Source organism: Glandiceps talaboti, chromosome 14, assembly GCF_964340395.1.
Source record: "Glandiceps talaboti chromosome 14, keGlaTala1.1, whole genome shotgun sequence".
NCBI classification, from domain to species: domain Eukaryota; kingdom Metazoa; phylum Hemichordata; class Enteropneusta; family Spengelidae; genus Glandiceps; species Glandiceps talaboti.
Genome location: NC_135562.1, coordinates 15,691,790 through 15,716,295, shown reverse-complemented (window position 1 = coordinate 15,716,295; position 24,506 = coordinate 15,691,790). Strand labels below are relative to the sequence as shown.

The 24,506-nt window shown below is 37.9% G+C and overlaps 2 protein-coding genes and 1 long non-coding RNA gene across 3 annotated transcripts in view; all 3 read left to right on the top strand.

The window, feature by feature from the left end:
• Positions 1 to 1,449, top strand: part of LOC144445321 (sorting nexin-16-like) — a 6,173-nt gene extending 4,724 nt beyond the window's left edge. The window contains exon 5 of the mRNA XM_078134860.1: positions 1,370 to 1,449. Coding sequence (XP_077990986.1) covers positions 1,370 to 1,449 — 80 coding nt within the window. The remainder of the gene's footprint in view (positions 1 to 1,369) is intronic.
• A 395-nt stretch (positions 1,450 to 1,844) lies between these two features.
• Positions 1,845 to 3,449, top strand: LOC144445491 (uncharacterized). The gene is made up of 3 exons (XR_013481908.1): positions 1,845 to 1,901; positions 2,300 to 2,375; positions 3,324 to 3,449. It is a non-coding gene; the product is annotated as an uncharacterized LOC144445491 (long non-coding RNA).
• Positions 3,450 to 3,628: 179 nt separating this feature from the next.
• LOC144445320 (uncharacterized) lies at positions 3,629 to 8,742 on the top strand. Its single transcript, XM_078134859.1, has 7 exons — positions 3,629 to 3,641; positions 4,259 to 4,513; positions 5,255 to 5,680; positions 6,111 to 6,282; positions 6,580 to 6,655; positions 7,305 to 7,460; positions 7,814 to 8,742. Exons 1-7 carry the CDS (start codon positions 3,629 to 3,631, stop codon positions 7,949 to 7,951), a joined length of 1,236 nt encoding a protein of 411 aa, XP_077990985.1. The 3' UTR covers positions 7,952 to 8,742.
• Positions 8,743 to 24,506: the final 15,764 nt, after the last annotated feature.

The following is a 24,506-nucleotide window of genomic DNA, read 5'->3' as shown; positions in this document are numbered from 1 at the left end:
AAGTTACAGACGGGCCAGTAGACCAGTTACTGGTTCCACAATGCACCGCGCGTCTACCCCATACAACGCCTTATATTCTGAATTCGCAGGGCAGGGGTGCACGTTACACAGTGGATGTTTGTCACCTGACCATACAACCGGTTTAACCGTTTACCAGTAAAATTCTTCTCTATCACTGTTGATTAGTCTTTGTATAATCACTCCCAATTAAAGAGGTCACCATATTTCACCATTTCACACACAAAAAATGCGCTTAATGTAAAAAGGCAAAACAATCCAAAATGTGACAACATAAGCGACGTCGTCTCACGCAATGCATTTTGGAACCGAAAAATCAACTACTGTAAACGCACTAATTAAGGGCGGGTATTTAATTTAGCGGATTACGCGGACAAGAAGAAGTCGCGAAATTAAACCCCCGTTAAAAATAAAACCTAGACGTCAGAACATCCGGTCACATTGCATCACCTCTACACTCATCCCATCCACACGTAGTACACACATGCAAACGGGAAAATATACGCAACGAACACAATCAACTCAGTGGACATGACGAGTTTATCTTTGCACTGTACAACGTTTTAATCAACCATCAATAAAAAAAAACTTTTAGGCTCTTTAACTGTCCAATTATACGTATCATGAAATTTATTAAGAATGCATTTATTTGTATAAATTGAAAATCAGTCACATAACCGAGTCAAAAACTATTCATGTACTATAGCTATTTCACTATCTGTTATAGCAGACATCCTTTCCCTTTCAAATTAATATGAGACTCACCATTGTAATTTGGTTCTGGTTACCCGACCCCACCTATTTTTTTCACGCCAATCCTTTTTTTACGTCGGACAAACAGACAGACAGACAGACAGACAGACAGACAGACAGACAGACAGACAGACAGACAGACAGACAGACAGACAGACTGCTGACTGACCGACAGGCTGACTGACTGACTGACTGACTGACTGACTGACGGGTTTGTGGATTGGTGGACGGAAGGACGGATAGAGACAGACTAACAGACAGACAAACAAACAAACAAACAGACAGACAGACAGACAGACAGACAGTGACATAGATGCGTACACATTTAGATCGTACAAACACAGACGCGAGTGATCGATAAAGAAGCTGAACGCTACTAAATATTAAAGGGAGTGACAAATGTGATGGCGTCAAATGAAGCAGTCACAAAAACAACGAAATAACGAGTATGAGAGAAAAGGGGTCATTGTAATCATTATTTTACATCATGCAAAAATCACCATTAATTATTCAATTGTACTACGTAGTCCTTCGCATAAAAACATTCATGCATGAAATATTGCTCACCATAATTTCTTTACACATCCATGTAAACTAGAATTCTTGAATGAACGACAAATGGGATTACAAGAATTCATAAATAATTTGGTACAACACAGAGGATTGGCTAAAAGGTAATCAACGACTATTTTTTTTATTTTATGTTTTTGCGATATTTAGTTCTTTTCATAAATTTTAAACCATGTGCAATTCACAGCTATGCATAACTACATAACGTGTATAAGTACATAATCTACATAATTACATAATCTGCATAATTACATAATGTGTATAATTACATATTTCATAAATTGTAAAAACAACTATCATGCCGTATCAAATCATACACAAAGGATTATTTGTATTTTTCAAAGATTTACAAGGATTTTTTCAATGCGATCTTGCTACCTTAAAGTGTAGCATGTGCAGTTTTTATTGGTTTCTGTTAGGTTGTATCAAACAGAGACAGTGAATGGTAACCTGCACTGGGCTGTAGATGATAACTCACCGATTTCATTTTTTGCAGCGATCCCGTGAGGAAATTCTTCGAGATATATCCACCAGCTGTCAGCCCTGACGAACTTGAAAAGGTATGCTCTTTGACACGTTGTGTACCTTAAGTGCATTGTTGTTGTTGTTGTTGTTGTTGTTGTTGTTGTTGTTGTTGTTGTTGTTGTTCATAAATGACATTGCTTATACATGTCACCAAACACCTAGTTAGTTAAATGAATATGGCTCACATGGATGTCAAGACAATACACTAATATCGTATGTCTGGAGATGTCATTCAAGTTAAAGTTTACTATCCTTTCTTTGTGATGATGATGATGATGATGATGATGATGATGATGATGATGATGATGATGATGATGATGATGATGACGACGACGACGACGACGACGATGATGATGATGACGATGATGATGATGATGATGGTGATGATGATGATGAGCTTTATAAATACGTGTTTTGAATGTATCTTTTTCAGAGCTGTTCATCACAAGACAGTGTTCTTAATAGCATATTGCGTGATCGTTCAAACAGTTGTCCAAATATGAAACAAGGTGAGTCTAAAATGTAATGAACACATTATGTAAATTAACATTTAAGTTTATATATTATAACTCTAGTTGATGTACCACACAATTTACATCATAAAAACAGACCTCAGATTATTCTTACGACTTACATGTAGTGAAATTTTGGATAGAAGTGCGCCCCCAGTGTTCAATGATCAACATTCTAGTCATACTGATTAGTTACTCATTCAATGTCTTACATGCAGCGTGGTCACAGCAATCGTAGTGATACATTACTCATTAACGCCAAATATTTCATTATCATTTTTTTTTATTTGTGTGGTCACTGTGTTGTCGACAGTTGATTAGGCTTAGTTTCCATATCACAATTTTCTATATTTGCGGAATAAACTAAGAAGTGTCCCTTTACACCAACACCCCCACCCCCCATCCCCCACCCCCTCACCTTCCCATGCGAGCGATTACTATCGTGACATTGCAAAATTTTTATAGAAGCTAGAAGTCTACCCACGGCAAGTTATCCCTTTTTCTAGTATTCGATATTCGACACGCTTTAAAAGCCCCAAGCATCTTATCCCTAACCCAAACTCCGTAACCTTGTTATAAAAAAGTTGTCTGTTGTAAGTCTGTAAATCTCCAGTTTTGCCGAAAGTTTCAGGAAAACTGTGTTTTATAATTAACATCTTTTTCGGAAATGTTTAACCTATGGCAGCCATCTATCATAACTTTGGATCAGCAAATATGTGTGTAGTATAAGATAAACTGCATACGAGACGATGTATGTTGTATAACTGGAACATAGACTTTATTTTAACTAATAAGCCCTGAGGTCCAGGCCAGAGCAAGGTGAGACAAGGGTTCAGAGATGAAACCCAAGTAGCTGGCTCATCAAAGTTCGACCACCACACACACACCTTTTTACGAAAATTGAATGTATATAAAATTTATGTCTTTTTTTAAATATCTCAATAGAACCATCACGTTCTCCAGCAGCCAACAACCTGAGAGACAGTGCGACGCGTTTTTCTCATTCGCTGCAAGCACTGTTTTGTTTGTCAGATAATATGACCGTTGACGTTAGTGATATTAGCGCCCCCACTGGTGACTACTGGCAAATACTCCAACAGTTTGACAGATTGAAGCGGGAAATCTCCGCCCTCTCTGGGGAAACAGCAAATAAGGAAAACGTTAACCAAATTCGAAGCTCCAACGATAAATGGAGGCTTGAGGGTTTCCAAAGATTGTCTGCTCAAATTGAAAGGGCAAAGAAAGACTTCATGCATTTAAGTGGTGAGTTTAACATTGTGGTGAGTTTAACATTGACTTTCCATACCAGAACAACAATTTTAATGTAGACATATTCATATTACATATTTATTTCATACTCTCAGAAGATCAACTTATAGTTGATCCGATTCGTCCAATACTATGTACCGGAGATAATTTGAGCGTGTTTTTTTTTGGAACGGACAACAACATCATCATACGAGATCTAGAGGTTTAGTGCATTTGAATAGTACTTTCATTTGATTGTGTTCATTACTGTCATGGTGGAAATGTCGCCTTTTTAAACTTCTAGACAACTTTGAATGAAGGCTCAAGCATTAGCCAATTAATGCACGATGAACTCATAAACTCTATACATTGTTGTTGCTGTTGTTGTTAATGTTGTTGTTGTTGTTGTTGTTGTTGTTGTTGTTGTTGTTGTTGTCGTCGTCATCGTCGTCGTCCTTGTTCTTAAGCTTGTTCTTGTTCTTGTTCTTGTTCTTGTTCTTGTTCTTGTTCTTGTTCTTGTTGCCCATGTTGTTGCCCGTACTCTTGTTCTCACTTGTGCTTGTTTGTAATTTAATAAACATTGCTTGGAATCGTAAAACATCAAGTGAAATGAATGCTTCTTTTGATTTCAGATGCGTTTCCATTGGTTGCTGAGCGAACATATGATGACGTCATAGTGGAAACTGGCCACCATTGCACCACGAATGACAATCCACCAACAAGTTTGCTGATGTCATCCGAAAAACCCACTGGTGGCCCTAGCCCTGTTGTGTCTTCGAGTATATTTTATTCCAGTATCAATAACACTGAAATCAATAACCTTCAAATCGGAATAGACAACGTCATGAATATGAACCATACAGATGAGTCAGCAAGTAATGATCAAGGTAAACATGAAGATGTTAACGCTTTCAAGATATCAAAACAAAGGCATACAATAAAGAGACGGTGAGGGCGTCCTATACATCACGGTTACACATTGATAAACATTGCAGTGGAGAATTGTTTCAATATACAAAATAGTAATCATACCAGAATAAAAATACCAGCAACTACATACATTTATATGGGTATCAGAGACCCACAACGCAGTATCTAGGAAATACTCAAGTGCTACACGCCTCGGGCTTGCCCAACCGGAAGAGGCAATGAAAGCTTAAATCCCTTTTCTGTGATTCGTTTATTGCAGACAAGAAAATGGTATCATACTAGGAGTAAAAATTAATGACATTGCATAGTTATTCACTGATAATTTTGACCAAACTAATTCGAATAATTAAAAAGAATGTGTTTAGTCTATAAGCAATCTGATTAAAAATCCGATGTAGTGTGCACATCGCGATTTCTTTTTGGCTATTATGTTTGCTGTCATTTGTTCTTTTGTGAGCGCTCGTTACATCACAAAACAAACGACAGTAAACGTATAACAGCCAAAAAGTAATCGCGACGTGTACACTACATCGGATTTTACTCGAATTGGTCTGAAAGATGCTACTCGTATCTTATCAGCCAACACTGTTGCCTTATCAACCAACGCTGGGAGGAGATAGCTGATAAGGTCGTTGCGATGTGACGTATAGATTATAATCGTAGAGTCGAAACATGCTAAATATATGCTATTTCATTAGGGACGCTCAGAAGATGCAACGCAACGGTGGTTATTGTTAATATGGAGCTTTCAAACGAAGCTGAAGAATGTTTACAACAAGTTGAAGAGTACATAGTGACTAATAAGTGCAAGGAAATACCGAAACTAAAGAAATATCTGGAAGACAAATGTCCAGGTGCCAGTTATTTGGGACAGCGGCCAGGTTGCATCGAATTTGTGTTCGAGGTGGAGAGCAGGGAAGCTGTCTGTTATATAAAAGATGTCGTTGATAGCGGAATAATGAAGGAGCTACTTGAGCGGTTTATGGAGGAAAATAGCGAAATCAAGTCGTTGACAGCGGGCAAGGATATATCCGTAAACTTGTCGATAAATGAAGACCATTTGCAGACGATTCTAGCTAAATTTCAGGACAAAGAGGAGGATGCGTCGTCTGACATCAGCAAAGGTATGTTTTACATATACAAACATTTATTCTTTCTAACACAAGTCACAAAGTGTGGTTCTTCAGTGGGAGGCATGGAATGGTCGAATTATTTTATGTAGACTTGGACAATATGGAGAGATCAAGAGTAACAGGGAGAAAGGGGATATGGAGAATACAACCTCAAGTCTAAAGAGGTCTATAAAGGCAGACAAATCGAAAGACAGGCCTATACATACATACATACATACATACATACATACATACATACATACATACATACGCACATACGCACCCACGCACGCAGACAGACAGACAGACAGACAGACAGACAGACAGACAGAGGGGATCCATGCAATAAAAAGACTGGCGCTCGATCGATTAGATATTGTTTCACAATTTAAATGTTTCAACTTTTTGTTTTAATATGTCTATTTTCACAAAATAATATCAGACATGCCGTTTGCTAAAGAAGAAATTCAAAGTACAAACACTTCAAATTTGACTGAAGACCTGTGGTATCAAGATAAAACAATAACTGGTGACGGGCCGGATAAACTCTGTTTCCGTGGCTATGATGTACATTATCAGTCGACCAGGCGTACACCTTTGCGAGGAAAGCGCAGGTATGTGATCACGTCTCCATTTGTTAGAAAAAAACTTATTTTGAACGAAATATCACTGTATGTATTGTAGGCAACAACTTGATGGTTGTCAATGCGTCATTCGGTTTAATTTTTGATAATGAACAACAATTTTAATTATTTTACTTTCACGTCTACGATTATTGCTTTTCATCTTCAACTTCATTTAATTGATCGAAAGGGGTAATCACCAAACTTACTTAAAGGAAGACAAAAATGAATCACAAGCACTGTAGAATTAAATTTAATCACGTTTCTCTTTTTCTCTTTTCCTCTCAGAACTAGCCAAAGTTCTATGAGAATACAGTCACCGTGCTCGAAGAAAATAAAAGATTGCATATTTGAGGAAATGAAGGTACATAATTATGCAAATATTATAACTGTGCTATACTCCGTCCGGTAACAAGTTGTCTATATTGACAGACAGTAAATGCATTAAGAATGACTTAGTATCAAGGGAGGGCGCTGTTTATCGCTAGCTCGTCAGTCAAACAAATTGGTAGGCAGAAAAATGTTAATCGATGTTCATTAGAGAGTGTTTATTTACCGATTCCCCTCTATCAAATGTGGAGTCATGATGGCAAATGGTTAGAATGTCCAGCTTGGAATCTGCAGTTGGAGGTTTGAGCCCCATCGCTGCCGTTTGTTTCTGAATGGCTAAAGTCCTTGGGCAAGATTTTGAACCACGACTGTGCCTCAATCAACCCAGCTGTATAATTCGGGACCTGGTAGGCTAGAGACTGCAATGTGAATGTTTTAATCCTAAGTGCTTATAAAGACTGCAATGGATTGTATTCTCCCAAGGGAGCTGAAGTATAAAGGGCCGCTGTGTCGTTATCTATCTGCGCCAGGGGTAATAATTGTAAAGCGTTTTGAGCACAGAGTGGGAAAGTGCTATATAAAACCCAACGTTATTAGACTTATAGCATAAATGCTTGATAAGCAGAACCACATTAAAATCTATAGACTATATAATGATATTTATGATGTACTGTTCATTTCAGATGCTTAGAAGAATTAAAAACTGTGGTCTATTTGTGACGTGTGAAGATGTCGATACACTGGTAAATGAATTGGAAGATATGACGTCATCCGATATAGAAGTTGACTTCGATTTCCTTAGAAAGTGTTCTCAGGCATTAGACAAACTGTCAGAAGAGGTAATAATAACACACAAAGTCTCATACATACATACATACATACATACATACATACATACATACATACATACATACATACATACACACACACACACAGACAGACAGATAGACAGACAGACAGACAGACAGACAGACATACATACATACATACATACATACATACATACATACATACATACATACATACATACATACATACACGCAAACGGGCAGACAGACAGGCAGACAGACAGACAGACAGACAGACAGACAGACAGACAGACAGACAGACAGACAGACAGACAGACAGACAGACTGAGAATCTGTTTTGATATATTTTCAACTGATTTTTATTTTTTCTACTTTCTACTTAGGAACGTGCAAATGCTGAATTTGAAATAAGGAGGGAATGTTTAGACATCGTACTTCATTCAGGAAACAGATCACAGCATTACATTGCCGTTTTGAAACGTGAAGACAAGGGCGTTGTCAACTTTATACAAATATGGTAATGTGTATTACCTATACTGTTGACACAACAGGTCCACCAACCCTTGAAGCAGTTAGAAGATGTTTCGGTTTCGGTGAAACTGGGCGAGAGTATGAAGTATGCCGCTTTATATCAGTCAGAAAGATTCGAATACTAAGTCACACACGCCTAGCCTCCTGGCGCTCTGCTGACTTCCCCAGCATTTCGCTGCTACATCCAATTGCCATGATTCATGGAGTCTATTGTGTACGGTACAACAGTTTTCGGGTAAACCTATGTGCATTATTGGTATATGCGGTATACCACACGATATTACTCGGGATTCGTTTTGCTTACAGCTATACCAAGCATGCGCAGAGCTAATTGGTCGCATTAACTGCAGTTTCACTTTAGTGTAGCAAGTAATGATCTGTGTTGGTCTTTGACAAACTAAACATGTGTACACGGCCAAATATGACGTTTCACAGATAACAGCAGAAGTTCAAACCCTTCTAGGATTATATCATGACGGTACAGATTTGTCGTCATCATCTAGTAGCAGCAAAGATATATATTGCGCAATACCGAGAACGATTTCTGGAGTATTGTGGCATGTAACGTCGTGCGCGCATTCTGTATGTGTCAACAGAAAATCGTTCTTTCAAAAGAGCGGGAAAACACCATAGGCTTGATCGTGAGAGTGTGTTACGGTGAATGACGCGATTTATCGTACCCTAACAGCAGTAGAGATTCCAGAATCAAAACTGAAACCTGGGTTTCCAATTTCCAAGCTTACGATATATTATGTAGATATTGTAAAACAGATAACCAAATCACAAGCGTAAATTTTCATATTTTAACAGAAAATTCAAGTTAAGCATTGATGATAATACCGCTAGCAGTTTCGACAGATTTTAATGTCTACAAAATCGTTCTCAAATACATAATTTATGTTGATATATATATAATAGATAATACTAGATATTAATATGTAATGTGGTTTTTTTCAAAATCACCTCTTACAAAATATGAGTTGATGAACATTATAGCATTTATGATTTACATAAGCACAATCGTGAAATGAAATTACAAATCTTTATGATTTGATTAGAATTTTATTTTTCAGAGCGCCTAACCTACATTTTATTGTTTTCATGTTTAGGATTTGTTTCTACTGCTACACACGGATCACAACAGAATGTCAAGCTTTGTGACACTTTTTCAATCGATTTTACGATTATACTTATACTTACGATTGTTTTAATTATCGCAAAATGTTCTTTAAATTTGAGATATATCACTATTTGCAAAAATACTAGATAATTAAAGTCCTTCAATACAACTCGCATCGTTTGTTGTGTTTTACTGCCAAACCAGAGAGACTGTAGAGCTTCAATTTAGGCGACACTGTGTTTTTTATATCTCACACAACAAAATGCAAACACTGATAGTGCGCGCGCACATGAAATGATACATTGTAGCAATTCTCACTGTGAACACAAATATAAATGCAGTTTTTTATTGTTTACCCGCCAGCGATATGTTGATTTGTGTTCACAGTGAGATAAAATGTATCATTTTTGTACGCTTTTGGCGCTATGTGTGTCTGTGTTTTGTTTTTTTTTGTGATTGTTACAAATAATTTTGTTTGAGACATGGAAACATCGTACTGCCTAATCGAAACTCTATAGTCACCCTGATTTGGTAGTATGATGCTAGTCTATCACAGGCTGTAATTTAAGATAATACATTCTCGTTTAGGCTCAATCAATTAAATTCTTTGTTTGCCGTCCGCATGCTGACAGATTTGTCTGTAGATTTAGAATAAAAAATCGTTTTGCTCAAAATTTCCGCGGAGGTCGTATTTTATTCTATTGTAAATAGAAAGACCGCATAACTATCTTCCAAATAACTACACACTTTTCTAAGAAGTCGCTTAAGCCAGCAATTTATGGAAACAATAAGGATTTTGACATTTATATTTCACCACTGGTGTAGTTCATTTAGGTCCAAACAGTGAACGTCGAACAGAAACATGAATTTTACATTGCTAGCATCGTGTTTTTTTCTGTGTTTGTTTGTTTGTTTCTTTTCGCTGTCTGCCTGGTAGGTTTGGGGGAAATTCAAGGACGGCAAACAAAATATTTAATTGATAGAGGATGTTTTCAATAGATAGAGTATTTTATCACTAAATAATATTGAGTGCAACTATAGGCTCTCTGTTCCAGTCTTTTAATGACGTATCATCCAATGATTGGATGTTTTCTCTCAAAGACTCGACGTCACAGGACTACTACATTCCGGTTTTTACATTGAGAATGAAATATTCCATCACGTTTGTATTTTGTTAAATTTGACCTTTACACTAAGATTCTGTCTATAAATAATTTCATACCTGTGTCTGTCTCTGTGTGTGTGTGTGTGTGTGTGTGTGTGTGTGTGTGTGTGTCAGTGTGTAGTTTGTTGGACTCGCGATCGCTACATATTGAATACTACCTACATTATCCTAGATGATACCATTCGTTCTCCGTTTGTTGTCCTGTTCCATTTAACACAGATTTGTTACCCAAACATTAACATATTTCTTTCCTGCATATGAAAACCCTACTTCCGTAATGTACTCTAGAATTCAACCTTACATATACAGACAACGCCACTGATTTCCACACACATACACATACCATAGTCCAAAGGTTATTTGCCTGCATAAATATACGTTCGACACGATATACCTGCTGGCTGTGCTCACATTCCTGAAACTGTGTATTGTGGACAAGAAGTTCGTCAAAGCAAATTGATAACACTAGTAGAAAAAATAGTACAGTTTACGACACTTTCCGTACTATAGTTCAGATTGAGTTCAATTCTGTACTTTTATGCTGATGAGGTGGACGTTTCTGTACTTTCCCATTAGCGCCTGTCTAATCGGATTATACTCGATCTGAAAAATAGTTCAGATTGCGAGTCGGAAGTGATTTGAATACATTTGCATTTAGTTCAGAATATATTCATGAGTTCACCCCCATAACCGGGCAGTAAACAAATGAATATTCAAATCTACCGTGCTTGCAATCAATACGTACATAAACGCTATACGTGTAGCTAGTGTATTCGATACATATGTATGTATATAAGCAGGCTTATGATATGAACTACATGGTTAGGACGTACGTAGATTGTAATATCACAGGGCTCATTTTGAAATAAATGTTCGTAGTACGCCTTTTCATTATGCACTACATACCGCCACCACTAAACGTGTTTCACATTTCTACGCGTTTGATGCATAGTAATACAGATTTAGATGACATGACAATCGTTTCCAATAATAGTTTAAAATTGGGCCACAAATATTGCTAGTGTATGGAGCTTCTTAACAAACCTGACCGGCCAATAGCGTCAACAAACTCACAGTAGAGACGTGCTGACAGATTTGAGTCTGTGGACATTATTTCTAGCTAAGTAAAATTGAGTGACTATTGGGAATATTATATGGCATCCATGTCGTCCATGTCGTCTATAGTTTCTGACTGACCGTGTTATGTACAACGTAACGCTGAACGAAATACGGTCCATCAGGAATTAACTAGACTAACCTCTATGGGAATAGTATTCTTGTCCATGTGTCGTTTATAGAACAATTAAGTGTTAGGGTGTGATCTTCACAGTAATAAACAAGCCTTTAGAAGAACAACAGGTATTCACGCCTCAAATATCTTGGGCATCATCCAAATTACGATCATGAGCACCAAAGTAAAGGAAATACTTAATGACGTTCGGCATGCAGAACCCCCCCCCCCCCGGGCCCGTACCTATGGGTACATGCCCGGCATCCATGTAACTGTTATATCACTCTACGTGACGATTCTGAGGGCCCTCATCTCTTATTCTCTTGTTTTATTTCAATTATACTCATAACTCCTGTTTTTATAGTATAACTGTACAATTGGCTTCGATCAGTGCATTCCAGATTTTCATGAGTCATGAGTGCACATTGCACAGATATCTGCAGAATACTTAAAAGGATTATGGGTAATGTATGCATATGCGGGAAAAACAAACTGCTGTAAGGAGCATAGTCTCGCTGCCAGACTCGAGACTATCGTCCCTAATCTGTTTACCGAGCGGCGCAGCCGCGAGAATAGAGGGGGACTGGTCCCGCTCTTCTCGCGGCTGCGCCGCTCGGTAAACAGATTAGGGACGATAGTCTCGAGTCTGGCAGCGAGACTATAAGGAGCACTGACTTTGCCCTCATATCTTCATCCCATTTTGCACTGAAGAAGTTTCACATGGCTCTCATATTTCATATATACTCTTTCTAAATATATGGTGATGCAACATGAGTAAAAATAACTGGGGTTAACTAAGTTTGGTAGTCAATATAGCAGGTTTACCATCAAACTGACGCAAAATTTGTTTCAAATTTGTCTAGTAAAAACCGTTGGCCCAGTTACACAAAGCATGATAAGACGCTGTGAATGGTGCAAATAAACAACGTGCGAAATGCCAAATACCAAATGCAAACAATACAAGCGAACAAAAGGGCCTGTATGCACTCTAATAGCCCGATATTTTGCCTAAAATCAGGCTCACATGTGCGAACGGTGTGTTTTTGACGTACCTAGTAGGCAGTGATGTAGATAATAGCCGGTTACCGGTCACAACGCCCAGCTATAACTTATAAGTATAACAGTTGTGGGACCGGCTTAGGAAAGTACTCAAACCTGACGATCATTGAACAAATTCTAAGGTTGGAAAATTAAATATGAGTTGCCCGGGAGTTCTAATAGCAAGTAAAATACCCAAAGTGTAAACAAAAAGATAAATTAATTCATAATTATTTGGAAAACATTAGACGATTACGCAGTAAAACAAGACTGGCCACGCTATCGCTAGCGAAAGCCTTCGAACTAGTTTCATAACGACCGGACGTTGAAGGAAGCGCGAAGCGAAGTGTGAGGTCAATGTGACGTCTCATGATGATGTATGATGCATCAACATGACGTTTACGTAGAGTTGCACTAAATGTTTTCTAAACTTCAGTGGAAAGAATTTTTGTCGATCAGACACTGACTATGTTTAAATTCTTAAAACATCTGAGAAAACTGAAGAGGGGAAGCAAAATGTGACACTGACAGACAAGCCAGACGTACGGCACATGTACAGAAGGCGAGGCACACCCTCTGATGCAAACTGGACAATTATCGTGCGTGTCACGTATAAGGCATCAGATGTAATACATGTAGCTAACCAAATATTCTTGTACTGCAGTCTTTCTTGTAACAGCTATTGGAAATTGTCAGAAACCTGATGATTTTATGACTGAATAAGTTTCGATACGGAGACGAGAGAGAGGGGGAGACGGGAGAGAGAGAGAGAGAGAGAGAGAGAGAGAGAGAGAGAGAGAGAGAGAGAGAGAGAGAGAGAGAGAGAGAGAGAGAGAGAGAGAGAGAGAGAGCGGAGACCAAACTAGAGTCGGTACTCACCCCACCACGACATATGCATTTTTGTGATTTTGAAACGATAAAGAATGTTAATATGGATATTGGGACGATTGGAAATCGGACGATGTGAATCGTAATCGAATATCTCAGACCATCCACAATATATGTCGTGTTGACTTAGGCGATCCCAGAAACCATTCTTAGTTTACCCCTTTCACATATATTATCAACCATGCTAATGTTTTGAAACAAATCTCGATTAACAGGTAATTTAGCGCTTGAAAGATGGCGACGTCCATACCCCCCCCCCCCCGGCTGCACATATTTTAATATGCAATTATACATTACCCCCTCCCCATACACGTCAGAGAAGTACAGTATGGTACACTATATGACACACTGTAAGCTAACAGTGGAAATCAACTTCAGTGTCCATACATATCAGACATAGAGATTTCTTTACAAATGGATGTGGGCTCATTGGGCTGTAACCTGTACTTGGAAAAACTTAACCAGCAGAGTTTTCTTTTTGAATCCTATGTCTTGACAGAAACGGCACCCCCCTTCGATAACTAGTGGGGAGGGTGTGTCCCCCTCCCACAGTAGGCAATTGTTTGAAAAATAAGGACATGTAGGAGGCCATTTAGCGGCATAATATTTCAAACCATACACATTATTGGAAGCCATAAAGTACTTGAAAATTGTCTTCAATACCCAAATTGTACTCTCATTAAATTATTTTACAACTGTATTACCTACGCTTTAACTAATACATAGATATTTTGGCAGACACACACATTCGTTTGGCCATTGGCTGCCTAATAATTAAATGTGTGGTAGGTAAATGAAGTGAACAATTTTGCAAAGTACAAGGTAAACGATTGCTCCTGTGGTTTGAATGTTCAACAAAGTCTCCACACAGAGAGATAGAGCAAGAGAGAAGGAGACATACGGCGACGAGAGAGAGAGAGAGAGAGAGAGAGAGAGAGAGAGAGAGAGAGAGAGAGAGAGAGAGAGAGAGAGAGAGAGAGAGAGGCATACACTTATACAAATGTAAATTTACTTGGTAAACAACTGCTCCTGAGGTTTAATTTTGGTTCAAATCATGAGCAGAATATTCGGGGGCCCTTTCAGACCATCACAATTGTCATGCCCCCCTCCCTTTGAACCTCAATTTTGTTCATGCCCCCCCCCCCCCGTAAATTCTGACTCCAGCATAATTTCAAGTTTATTCCGAGCTCGGTATTACAGGCATTCGACTAGAGTCTTTATACCTCAAAAATATACAACAGTCCATTTCTGTACAAGGCATATCAGAAACCAAACATTTGCAGTGTGGAGTGTCACAAAACCCTGTGCTTGGTCCACTCTTACACGCGTATGCTGTCTATACACATCACCACTTGGAAAGCTAATCCGACATCAAAATCTCAATATGCAACAACATGCAGACGACAACCAGATTTACCAATATATTTCCCCAATCACATACGTCAACTACAGTAACTAAGATGGAAACTGTTGCACATGATATTAAACGACCCAAAATAAGCTAGTTTAATGATGGCAAAACCGAGGTCCTCCTTATCACGTCTCAGTTCAACAGGCTTCCTCGTCTCATGAACCACATCAACATGGGATCGTCTTCTGTGCAGTTAGTGGATTCAGCATGTACCATTTGTGTAACAATTGATGACCGTTATAACCTCAAGAAGCACATCTCGTTGACATGTAGATCAGTTCTTTTTCACCCCCGAACAATAGGTCGCATCATTGACAGTGGAGGGGGCCCCTCCACTGTCTATGGAAACTGTTGCACATGATATTAAACGACCCAAAATAAGCTAGTTTAATGATGGCAAAACCGAGGTCCTCCTTATCACGTCTCAGTTCAACAGGCTTCCTCGTCTCATGAACCACATCAACATGGGATCGTCTTCTGTGCAGTTAGTGGATTCAGCATGTACCATTTGTGTAACAATTGATGACCGTTATAACCTCAAGAAGCACATCTCGTTGACATGTAGATCAGTTCTTTTTCACCCCCGAACAATAGGTCGCATCATTGACAGTGGAGGGGGCCCCTCCACTGTCTATGGTCGCATACGCCAGTATCTTACAAACGGAGTTTGTCAGAACCTTGGTCATGCACTTATATCATCGATACCTGACTACTGAATGGCCCTTCTGTATGGGCTGCCAGCTAAAAACATTGTCCCTCTTGAACATGCCCAAAATACAGCAGCTAGGATTGTGTCAGGTACAAAGAAAACAGATGACGTCACATCGGTTCTTTCAATAACACAGTTTAGTTAGAAATCACACTGGCGTCAAGTGCAGTTACATAATATACCAGTAGGTAGGGCCTACATGTACATGTAGTCTCAGGTCACTACATTGTGGTCTGAGATGTAGTTTACACCACTATGACCTAAGAACTTGAACCAGGGCTGAGGAGAAGTGGTCTGAGGTTAAAGTTTTGCAGCTCTCGTTCAGCAATCTCAAAACATTTCAGCCTACTTCCCGTAATGAACACTTGTCAAGCATTTTTGTAGCTCCCATACTCAAAGACTACATATATGTTTATATACGACTCAAAATATAACACTGAAATTTACTTTGAACACGTTCAGTTTCAGTAGACCTATTAAAACCCAAAATCTCCACTGTATAATTTAATATCGGTAATAGTTTACAGTCAAAAACTTTTAAATTTAGTTTTGACTAGGAGGTCCCCAAGTTTTGCAAGTTGACTCATGACCGCAATCATTGCTTTACTCGCTTGAGCTGCAAGCGCTAAATACCATAGACCACTGCTTGACATAATCACGCCTAGATATTCATAAAAAGCGAACAACGTCGAGTTTATGACCACCAATAACCACTTTTCAATTTTCTTAAGAATTTCATCTCTTAGTAAATACAATAATTTTAGTTTTGACATACATGTAATTTACTTTCAAAAGACAATGTTAGAAACCCCTACCCCATTGATTCCTGTGGGAACATGCCTTTCGTGAAGAAAAAATGGTTACATAACATGTCTACAAGAATTGTTGGAGAATGTCTATGTAGAATGCCACACTGATCCCATATCCACACCTTGAGTTTTATTTTTATTGTTCTTCAATGATCTCCTTCAAAGTAATAGTCTGGATGCCAATATGGTTTCTAACTAAACCACGTCTAGCCAAAAGCCCCTCAAATAGCACAAAAAGTTGTTCACCCAATCAGTGAAACCTAAATGTTTTGGTGATGTAAACAGTATATAAGTAGCATCATGGGCTGACAAATATACCACATTTGAACATTACTGTCCCAATAAACACTAACTTTATGAGGGACTGTGTTATTGGTTAGAGTTTTGTGATTTATTAACAAAGACATGATGTTAATGACTGTGTGGGTGGCTGTAAATGAATTTTAAATTGCATCTCATGCATTTCAAGACTTCTAGAGTAACGACTCTGACTATACTTTGAGTGGAGGTATAAATGGTAATGATACAGTATAGGAACTAGACTATCAAAGTAATTACCTTGTCCAAAAGACTACAGTCGGATATTAATCTCACCATTAATGCCTGAATTTATGTCTATCAAGGTGGATCTGATAAGATCATGGAAATCGAGAAACTTTCATCACTTTGGACTTGAGCATTGAATACATTTGTGAAGTACTCAGACCATGATTCATGTTTTTTTTAGAGATTAATTCCACTAGATCGTCCACTAAATCGTCCACGAAAACAAATACATTCTATCATTCCACCATGTCACTCAACAACGCTCATCGAATTCTATCACTTGAATTTCCGTTATTTAGTCGTCTGAAGATCGTAACGGCCTCCGTACCATAACTTGTGTACTTTGTGTAAATACAGCTCTACTTCTCAGTATTGAGCACTTTTCCTTCAGTTTATGACTTACCTCTTATATATATATATATATATATATATATATATATATATATATATATATATATATATATATATATATATATATATATATATATATATATATATATATATATATATTACCATTGCTCGGTTGACGGCAACGCGGTCAAAGATATCGGGTTCTTTGCACAATACACGTGTATATAGAAATGATGTCCCTTAAATTTCCCCTCTTTTCATTCTTGCTCTTTTCAACTACAATATAGATTTTGATAATTTCCATAGGTCTCACGAGATATACTCTTCAAGGAAAAACAAGTTCGTGTCGGAGTTTGACACGAGAATAGTCTGTGCTTGGAGTAATTATACTGTCAGTATAATTTCTCAAAGGTATGTGTTATCGTGGAAGTTTAAACATTATTTATACTTTAATGGTGTTATAGATTTTGACCCAAGCTATGCATGCCACGGTCACAAGCTATATTGCGTCAGATCGATTTGCCAAACAAGTTTGCCAGAATTAACGCATCCCATCAAACCATGGACCCTCCACAAAGGTGGAGTGTCTATGGTCAAACAAATGACAGGTCGCAGAAACTATGGTCATGGAAGTATGAACGTCGTTTATACTTGTACGCCGTGACATACAATGAGCGCAGTGCCATGATTGACCGGATTATTCAGTGTCGACAATCCCAGTTAATATAATCCCAAAGGCAAACTTGTTTTATTTACCACCTTGCCAAGCAACACAGGGTGGTGGCGAGGCGAAGTTGTAATGTACTGTCGCTTTGATATTCACGATTTTGGAAAGGAAATAGATAACATCGGGTTAGATCTTGAGAGTAAATAAGAAGAAAAGAAGAGTTAATTTGAAATCAGTGATAAACGAGTTGTCTATTTTTAAGAAACTAAATATAAGGAAAGCTATGGGTCCTGATAACATATGTGGTAGGTTACTGAATGTCTATGCATCGCAGTTAGCTAGTGTTTCCAGTAGATTGTTCAATTGGTCGTACAATGATCATACGATATCAACCATTTGGAAAACATCTACCATCTGTCCGGTCCCTAAAAACTTCCAAGGCATCGTCCTGTAGCACTGACTTCCATTGTGATGAAATGCTTCGAGCGTATTTTACTTTGTCAAAACCCACAAAAACATTCACACCTTGACCCATACCAATTTACATATTAAAGTAATAGAGGTACTGATAATGCAACTCTCACATTACTTCACGATGCGTATACACATCTTGAAAAACCAAGTTCATTTGTAAGACTATTGGTTATTGATTTTTCATCAGTCGTTAACAGAAGTCAACCAAACATGATGGCTCATAAACTTAGTTATTTAAACGTTAACCCCAAACTCATCCTCTGGATAATGGATTTTCTTGTCAACCTTTCCCAGTTTGTTCGCTACCAAAAATTAAGTTCAGCCTTCCATTCAACATTTAGGGGTGCCTCACAGAGCACGATACTCTCACACAAACTATTTACACTTTACACAAATGACTGCTCATCAGGTACCGATACAAATCCACTTATCAAATATTCTGATAACTCTGCATTAGTTGACCTGTCAAATTCTGACCGTACTTATTTCGATGAAGTTGATAGGTTTGTTACTTGGTGTAAAGAAAACTACTTGGACGAAAGGTCGACTTTAGGAAGAACCCTAAAGTAGTGCCCGACCTTTTTATTGACAATGTTAAAGTTGAACAGGTGACTAAATATATATATATATATATATATATATATATATATATATATATATATATATATATATATATATATATATATATATATATATATATATATATATATATATATAGGAACAGTCTTGGATAATAAATCAAATGTTAAGGCCAACACAGATTTCATTAACAAGAAATGTCAATCTAGAGTTTACTGTCTACAACAATTGAGGGGCCTAAAATTTTGTAAATGCCAAGGTATTACAGACATTCTATCGGAGTTTTGAGTCGGTTTAACATTTTCTTTTTTGTGCTGGTTTGGTAGTCTAGGGACTAGCTACAAGAGTGTCTTGAACAAAATTGTAAATGTGTTTAGTAAAGTATTGAGTGAAAAGTAGACTAATTTGAATGAAATGTTTACATCTCGTGTACAAAACAAAGCTGGGAAAATGGTAAATGACAAAGGCCACATTATGTCCCAACACTTTGAACTCCTGCCATCAGGGAGACGATTTCGTGTCCCTAAATTCAGAACAGTCAGAACCAAATCAAGTTTTGTGCCCACTTCAACTAAATTTTAAACCAAACTAAATAATTCTATTTCAAAGACATCTGCTCTGCATTCCAGATTGGAAGAACCGCGTTTTTTTATTGTCTTTTTTAAGTTGATGACCATTTCTGGCAAGACTTCACTCACAATTTCTCGATTTTACTGATTTTTCTTCTTTATTAAAAAGGTTTAGGGTCGGCACCGGATTTCTAGAATGGAAGCGTTTGGGGAGTTATGTGTGATTTATTTGTTGAGAAAGGTTCAAAGACAATAAATATCGCCATAAGGTGGCACTTGCCGTTCCAGTGAGGAACGACTAGTGCCACCACGGTAGTACTCGACAATTCGATGGACCACGGCCAAGTCCGCCATTCACAATTTTCAAATCACTTGAAATAAAGCAATCTGGCAAAACTCGCCCATGTGCATTTACAATCTTGTCGCAACTAATTCTAGTAGGTAAAACCATAGACCCTCCACCCTGTCTATGGTAAAACCTAGTCGCATTCATAACTTTCATCGAGGGTAAGGTAATTTTAGTCATCAACTTCTATAAAGTCCAAAATGAAACGATAAAACATGTACATTTTGGAAATTATCCCATGTATAATGCCAGATTATAAAGTGACAAAGAGTGGTTCATCTGAGTGGATAGCTTAACCTCTTGACGATTTATAAACAATGGGAAATAGGCAGCTATCTTGATGTTCATTTTAACCTATTTTCCCGGAGAATATTTTCAGAACTGGTATCCAAATTACCAAGATCACGTTTTTCATATTTACTGATATGCCGCTTTAGTTATGGCCGGTTTTGTGGGATGTTTTGCGTGCACAATGTAAACCACAGACAAGGCATGTAAACTTCTACTTGCAAACCCGTCTATTTCAGGCTTGGCCTCTTACCACTCTTGGAGGAATTGTACTGACTCCTCCAAGACCACGTCTGACACAGTGGCCTGAAACCCATAGTCTATCGCGAGTATATTGTCTACCCTTCAAGAGACACACATTCTCTGCCAGTCACCCTTTTAAAAATACGCTTGTTAAACGTCTGCTCCTGGAGTTAAATTTGGTTCAACTCATGAGCAAAATATTTGTACGTGACTCCGGGCCCCTTTCAGACAATCCGAATTTTCACGCACGTCCCAATTCGTTTTTTTTCCCGTGACAACAATTTTTCTCCTGAGCCTCCCCCTACCCTAATCTAGTTCCTGACGACCGTATTCCAATTTTACACTACATCTTTACATATTACGTATAGTCAATGTCATTACTCTCGTTGCCGATGTGTTGGCAATTATATACATGTATATATATAATATCCATAATCACAACATATTTCCTGCTCAAAGAAGAACTGTTTCAGCTTATTCCATTTCGATATAAACAGACAGAGAGTCCAGGGATAAAATACCCTCCTTATATTACTGGCTAGGTAATGTCAACCGTAAAATAATCCAAGCACCAGCGTCCCTAAAATCCGTGAAACAGTGTCGATATTACAGTATTTTGCTGACACTTATTACTTTCTGTAACTGGTCTATATTTGTGATATCATGGTAAATATGCTTGGAATTTATGGCCTAACAAACCAGACATTACGTAGATTTGAATATTGAAGAAAATCAAAAACAAAAACAAGGCCATGGCCATGGCCGGTCAGGTACTGATATTAGTACTTTAGACATCAGTGGGGGTCACACTTGGTCATTGAAACTATATTGACCGACCAAAATTCTAAACATCACGGATAAATAATTTCATATCGAAATGTATGTACGGAGATTCAGGTTTTTAGACCACGTGGCTTTGACATGACATCATCAGCTAAATTTGCAATACGAAAGTAACGTAAAACATGGATGTATCTAGTAGGGAGCAAAGTCCGCATGTCTGTATGGATGTTTGAAGATTTACTATCGGTATATGGGAGGCATAGAGGGAAATATTTGAATAGCGTTATTTAACGTTACATAATTCATAACTGACTACTAAACTACCGTCAAGAGGATTGTTTTTGCTTCCATTTATCTGTATTAATTTTTTTTAAAGGCAGTGATGGTGACTGCCAATGCCGGTAGTGAAAATATGGCCCGCACATTCTGAAGATTTTTGTATCATACAAGTTCAATGTTCTAGCTGAGAATGTGATTTATATTTATAACTCAGTAGAATGGGTACCGGTACTGATGCGAGGGATGTGAACCAACCTTTGTGTTGCGTGCTTTTTAATATCACCGTGTGTGTGTGTGTGTTGTTTGTTTGTTTGTTTGTTTGTTTGTTTGTAATGTAGATTCGTCGTTGATATACTGCTACTAGATCAGACCGTGGGTTATACTTCCATGATCAGAACATGACCAGACACAACTCTCCACGGCACCATTTTGGTTTTACAACTTTGATTACTTTGTTTTGAATAGCTTTTGTCAAGTTCTTGACTTTCCTGATATGACAATAAAGCAAGGGCGGTGAAATATTATTATAGTAGTCCTTCAAAAAACAAGACAATTTTGAAACTTTTAGTGGAAAATGTTAGTGAAGACACAGTTTACCCGCATAAATTAACTAACAAAAGACAAAAGAAATGTACACATGGTTCATTTTCTAGGTGTCGACCTCATGAATATGCACCAAGATTTAGAACCGAGTCAGCTTTAAATGCGTTCACACCTCCAAATCTGGTCTGGACAATATTGTCTGGGCTTAGTCACCCTTTTATGCGGACTACAGAGCGGCCCTGGTGCGGACTATTTCTGCCACCTATTAATGCCTGAAAGTCAAGTGGCATATGCTGAGGTTGTGTACAACCAGCAACCCATAACATTTTAGCAATCTACAGTTCTACCTCAGTATGGCTATTAGCCATGCTAGGTAGTTACTATAATGATTAATATAATGGTTGTCTTGGTAAAAGTTGTCGACCCCCCCCCCCCAAAAAAAAAGAAGAAAAAAAAAAAAAAAAAAAAAAAAAGATCAACAAAACATTCTATGATATTGAAAGCGCTCCTGGCATGTAATTCCATAGAACAGTTTCCTGTAGGGAATGGCAGCGATTTCATTCAAACTCAAAGACAGAGATGTTGCTAACCAACGTGAACAGCCATAAAAAATTGTATGTGAATGAGTATGACTCTGAGATCCCGCTAACGGTTTCATTGTTGTCGGTCTAACCAGAGACACTGGAGAACTTCACTGTCTATGATCTAATCGTATTGCTCAGTGTGAAAACCGTGCAAAGCGTTACTATTTTGGCGTTGTATTTTCGCACATTTTTGGTTCACAAGGGTCCAATAATTTAAGCTTGAGTTAGGAAATAGGCCTATTAAAAAAATTGTGTTGTTCCGATTAGGCAAAATAAATAAATAGGTGGGGTAGGTAGATTTATTTTTATTCATGTGCGAGTGTCTAATTCTGGTTTTCCATTTTTTCCAAATGATCTCTGTGTTATTGGCTTCTTTCCATTAGATGTACAACCATTACAGATTGGAGGAACAGTTTTATATTGTCTTTTTAAGTTGATGTCAGTTTCTGCATCCACTATGTCTCGTGAGACTTCACAATTGTTGCGATTTTGTTAGTTTTTCAAGAACACGTAAAAAAAAAGTTAAGGGTCGGCAGTGAAAAACTAGGTGGGTCGGGTAACAGAAACCAAACAGTTATTTTTTAGGCCTAAGGCATAACGTAGCATATAAATCTACCCAACCTGCGCGAGCAAGATCTGCATCGGTCAATGTAATATTTACATGGTCTATTACAATTTGGTAAAGTGTACCATTGTATATGCTTGTGCGAGACGTAAAAAACATCATGCCGTCTAATTGTACGAAACGATTTAGTCACTATGGTTTTGAAGTCAGTGAGATAATGTTTGTGAAGTACCCGGTATCGTGATGTTATCGCTTGTATAGAAAAACCATCACTGAGGCAAAATCTCACTTTTATCATCATTCATTTTTTAAAGTCTTCAATCATGCCAATTAAAAATATGGATACTGCAGTCATTTATGTGACTTTTTTTCCAAAAATGTTTATCGTGCATCTCGATTATATTTTTTTTCGTCTTCGTAACATCTTTTTTTTTATTGTGCCAAAAGTAGTAGCTACCACATATAGAACAGTGGAAAAATACCGAATGAGACTCAGAAATGTAAAATCATTTACTTCAATGTCCAAATCAAATGCGGACATCAGAAAATGATGCATGCACGTTGTGATGGACTCGTGATTAGCTCTAGTCCAGATGCCAATTGGTATCTAACTAAACCATAGACAATAGAGAGGGTCCTCTCTATTTTCTATGACTAAACCAAGTTTAGTGAGTGGAGGTGTAAATGGTAACGATACTGTTTAGGAACACGGTGATAGGAACTAGACGAGATTAGCACTGACAACACACGCTCCGCGAACTCCAGCAAAGAGGCCTGGTGGGGTATATAGAGACTTGTCAGAGTTGTCGGAGCTACTGTTCATGTACATATAAGTTCCACGTATTCTCAATTTATTTCGTGCTGGATAGAAAACAGTCAGTATAGTCCTTGTGTTCTCCAGTGTATAGCCGATGGATTGGATAGTGAGAGTCATGATATGTGTGATACATTGTAGTTTATACACCAGAACTGAATTTTAGACTGATCCCGTCGGCATCTTCAGAGAAAGCATCAAGCGGGTACCACAATAAACTGAAAACGTAACGACTATAAGCATAACTATAAGTTTTAATTTACATGGAACTACGGTCATATTTGATAAGCTTATCCCCCACTTCCACATATGGTCTCATACCCCTTGGTCAGCGAAAAGCCAATCATGTTCATGTCCGGACATACGAGTTATAAATGGGGCGGTCATATGGGTTAAGTTAGGGTGGAATATAATATATGGAAAAAGTCTGATTGATACTGGCTGTGATGGGTAGTAGAGCATTTTTTAATTGTCAAAAACAGGGTTGGGGGCCGAATGATATGATTCAAAACGTCATGACTTTCTGGTATATCTTTGTTGTCA

Coding starts and splice junctions, on each gene's coding strand:
- LOC144445320 (XM_078134859.1), top strand. Junction 6,656..7,304: donor GCATATTTGAGGAAATGAAG/GTACATAATTAT, acceptor TGTTCATTTCAG/ATGCTTAGAAGAATTAAAAA. Junction 7,461..7,813: donor TAGACAAACTGTCAGAAGAG/GTAATAATAACA, acceptor CTTTCTACTTAG/GAACGTGCAAATGCTGAATT.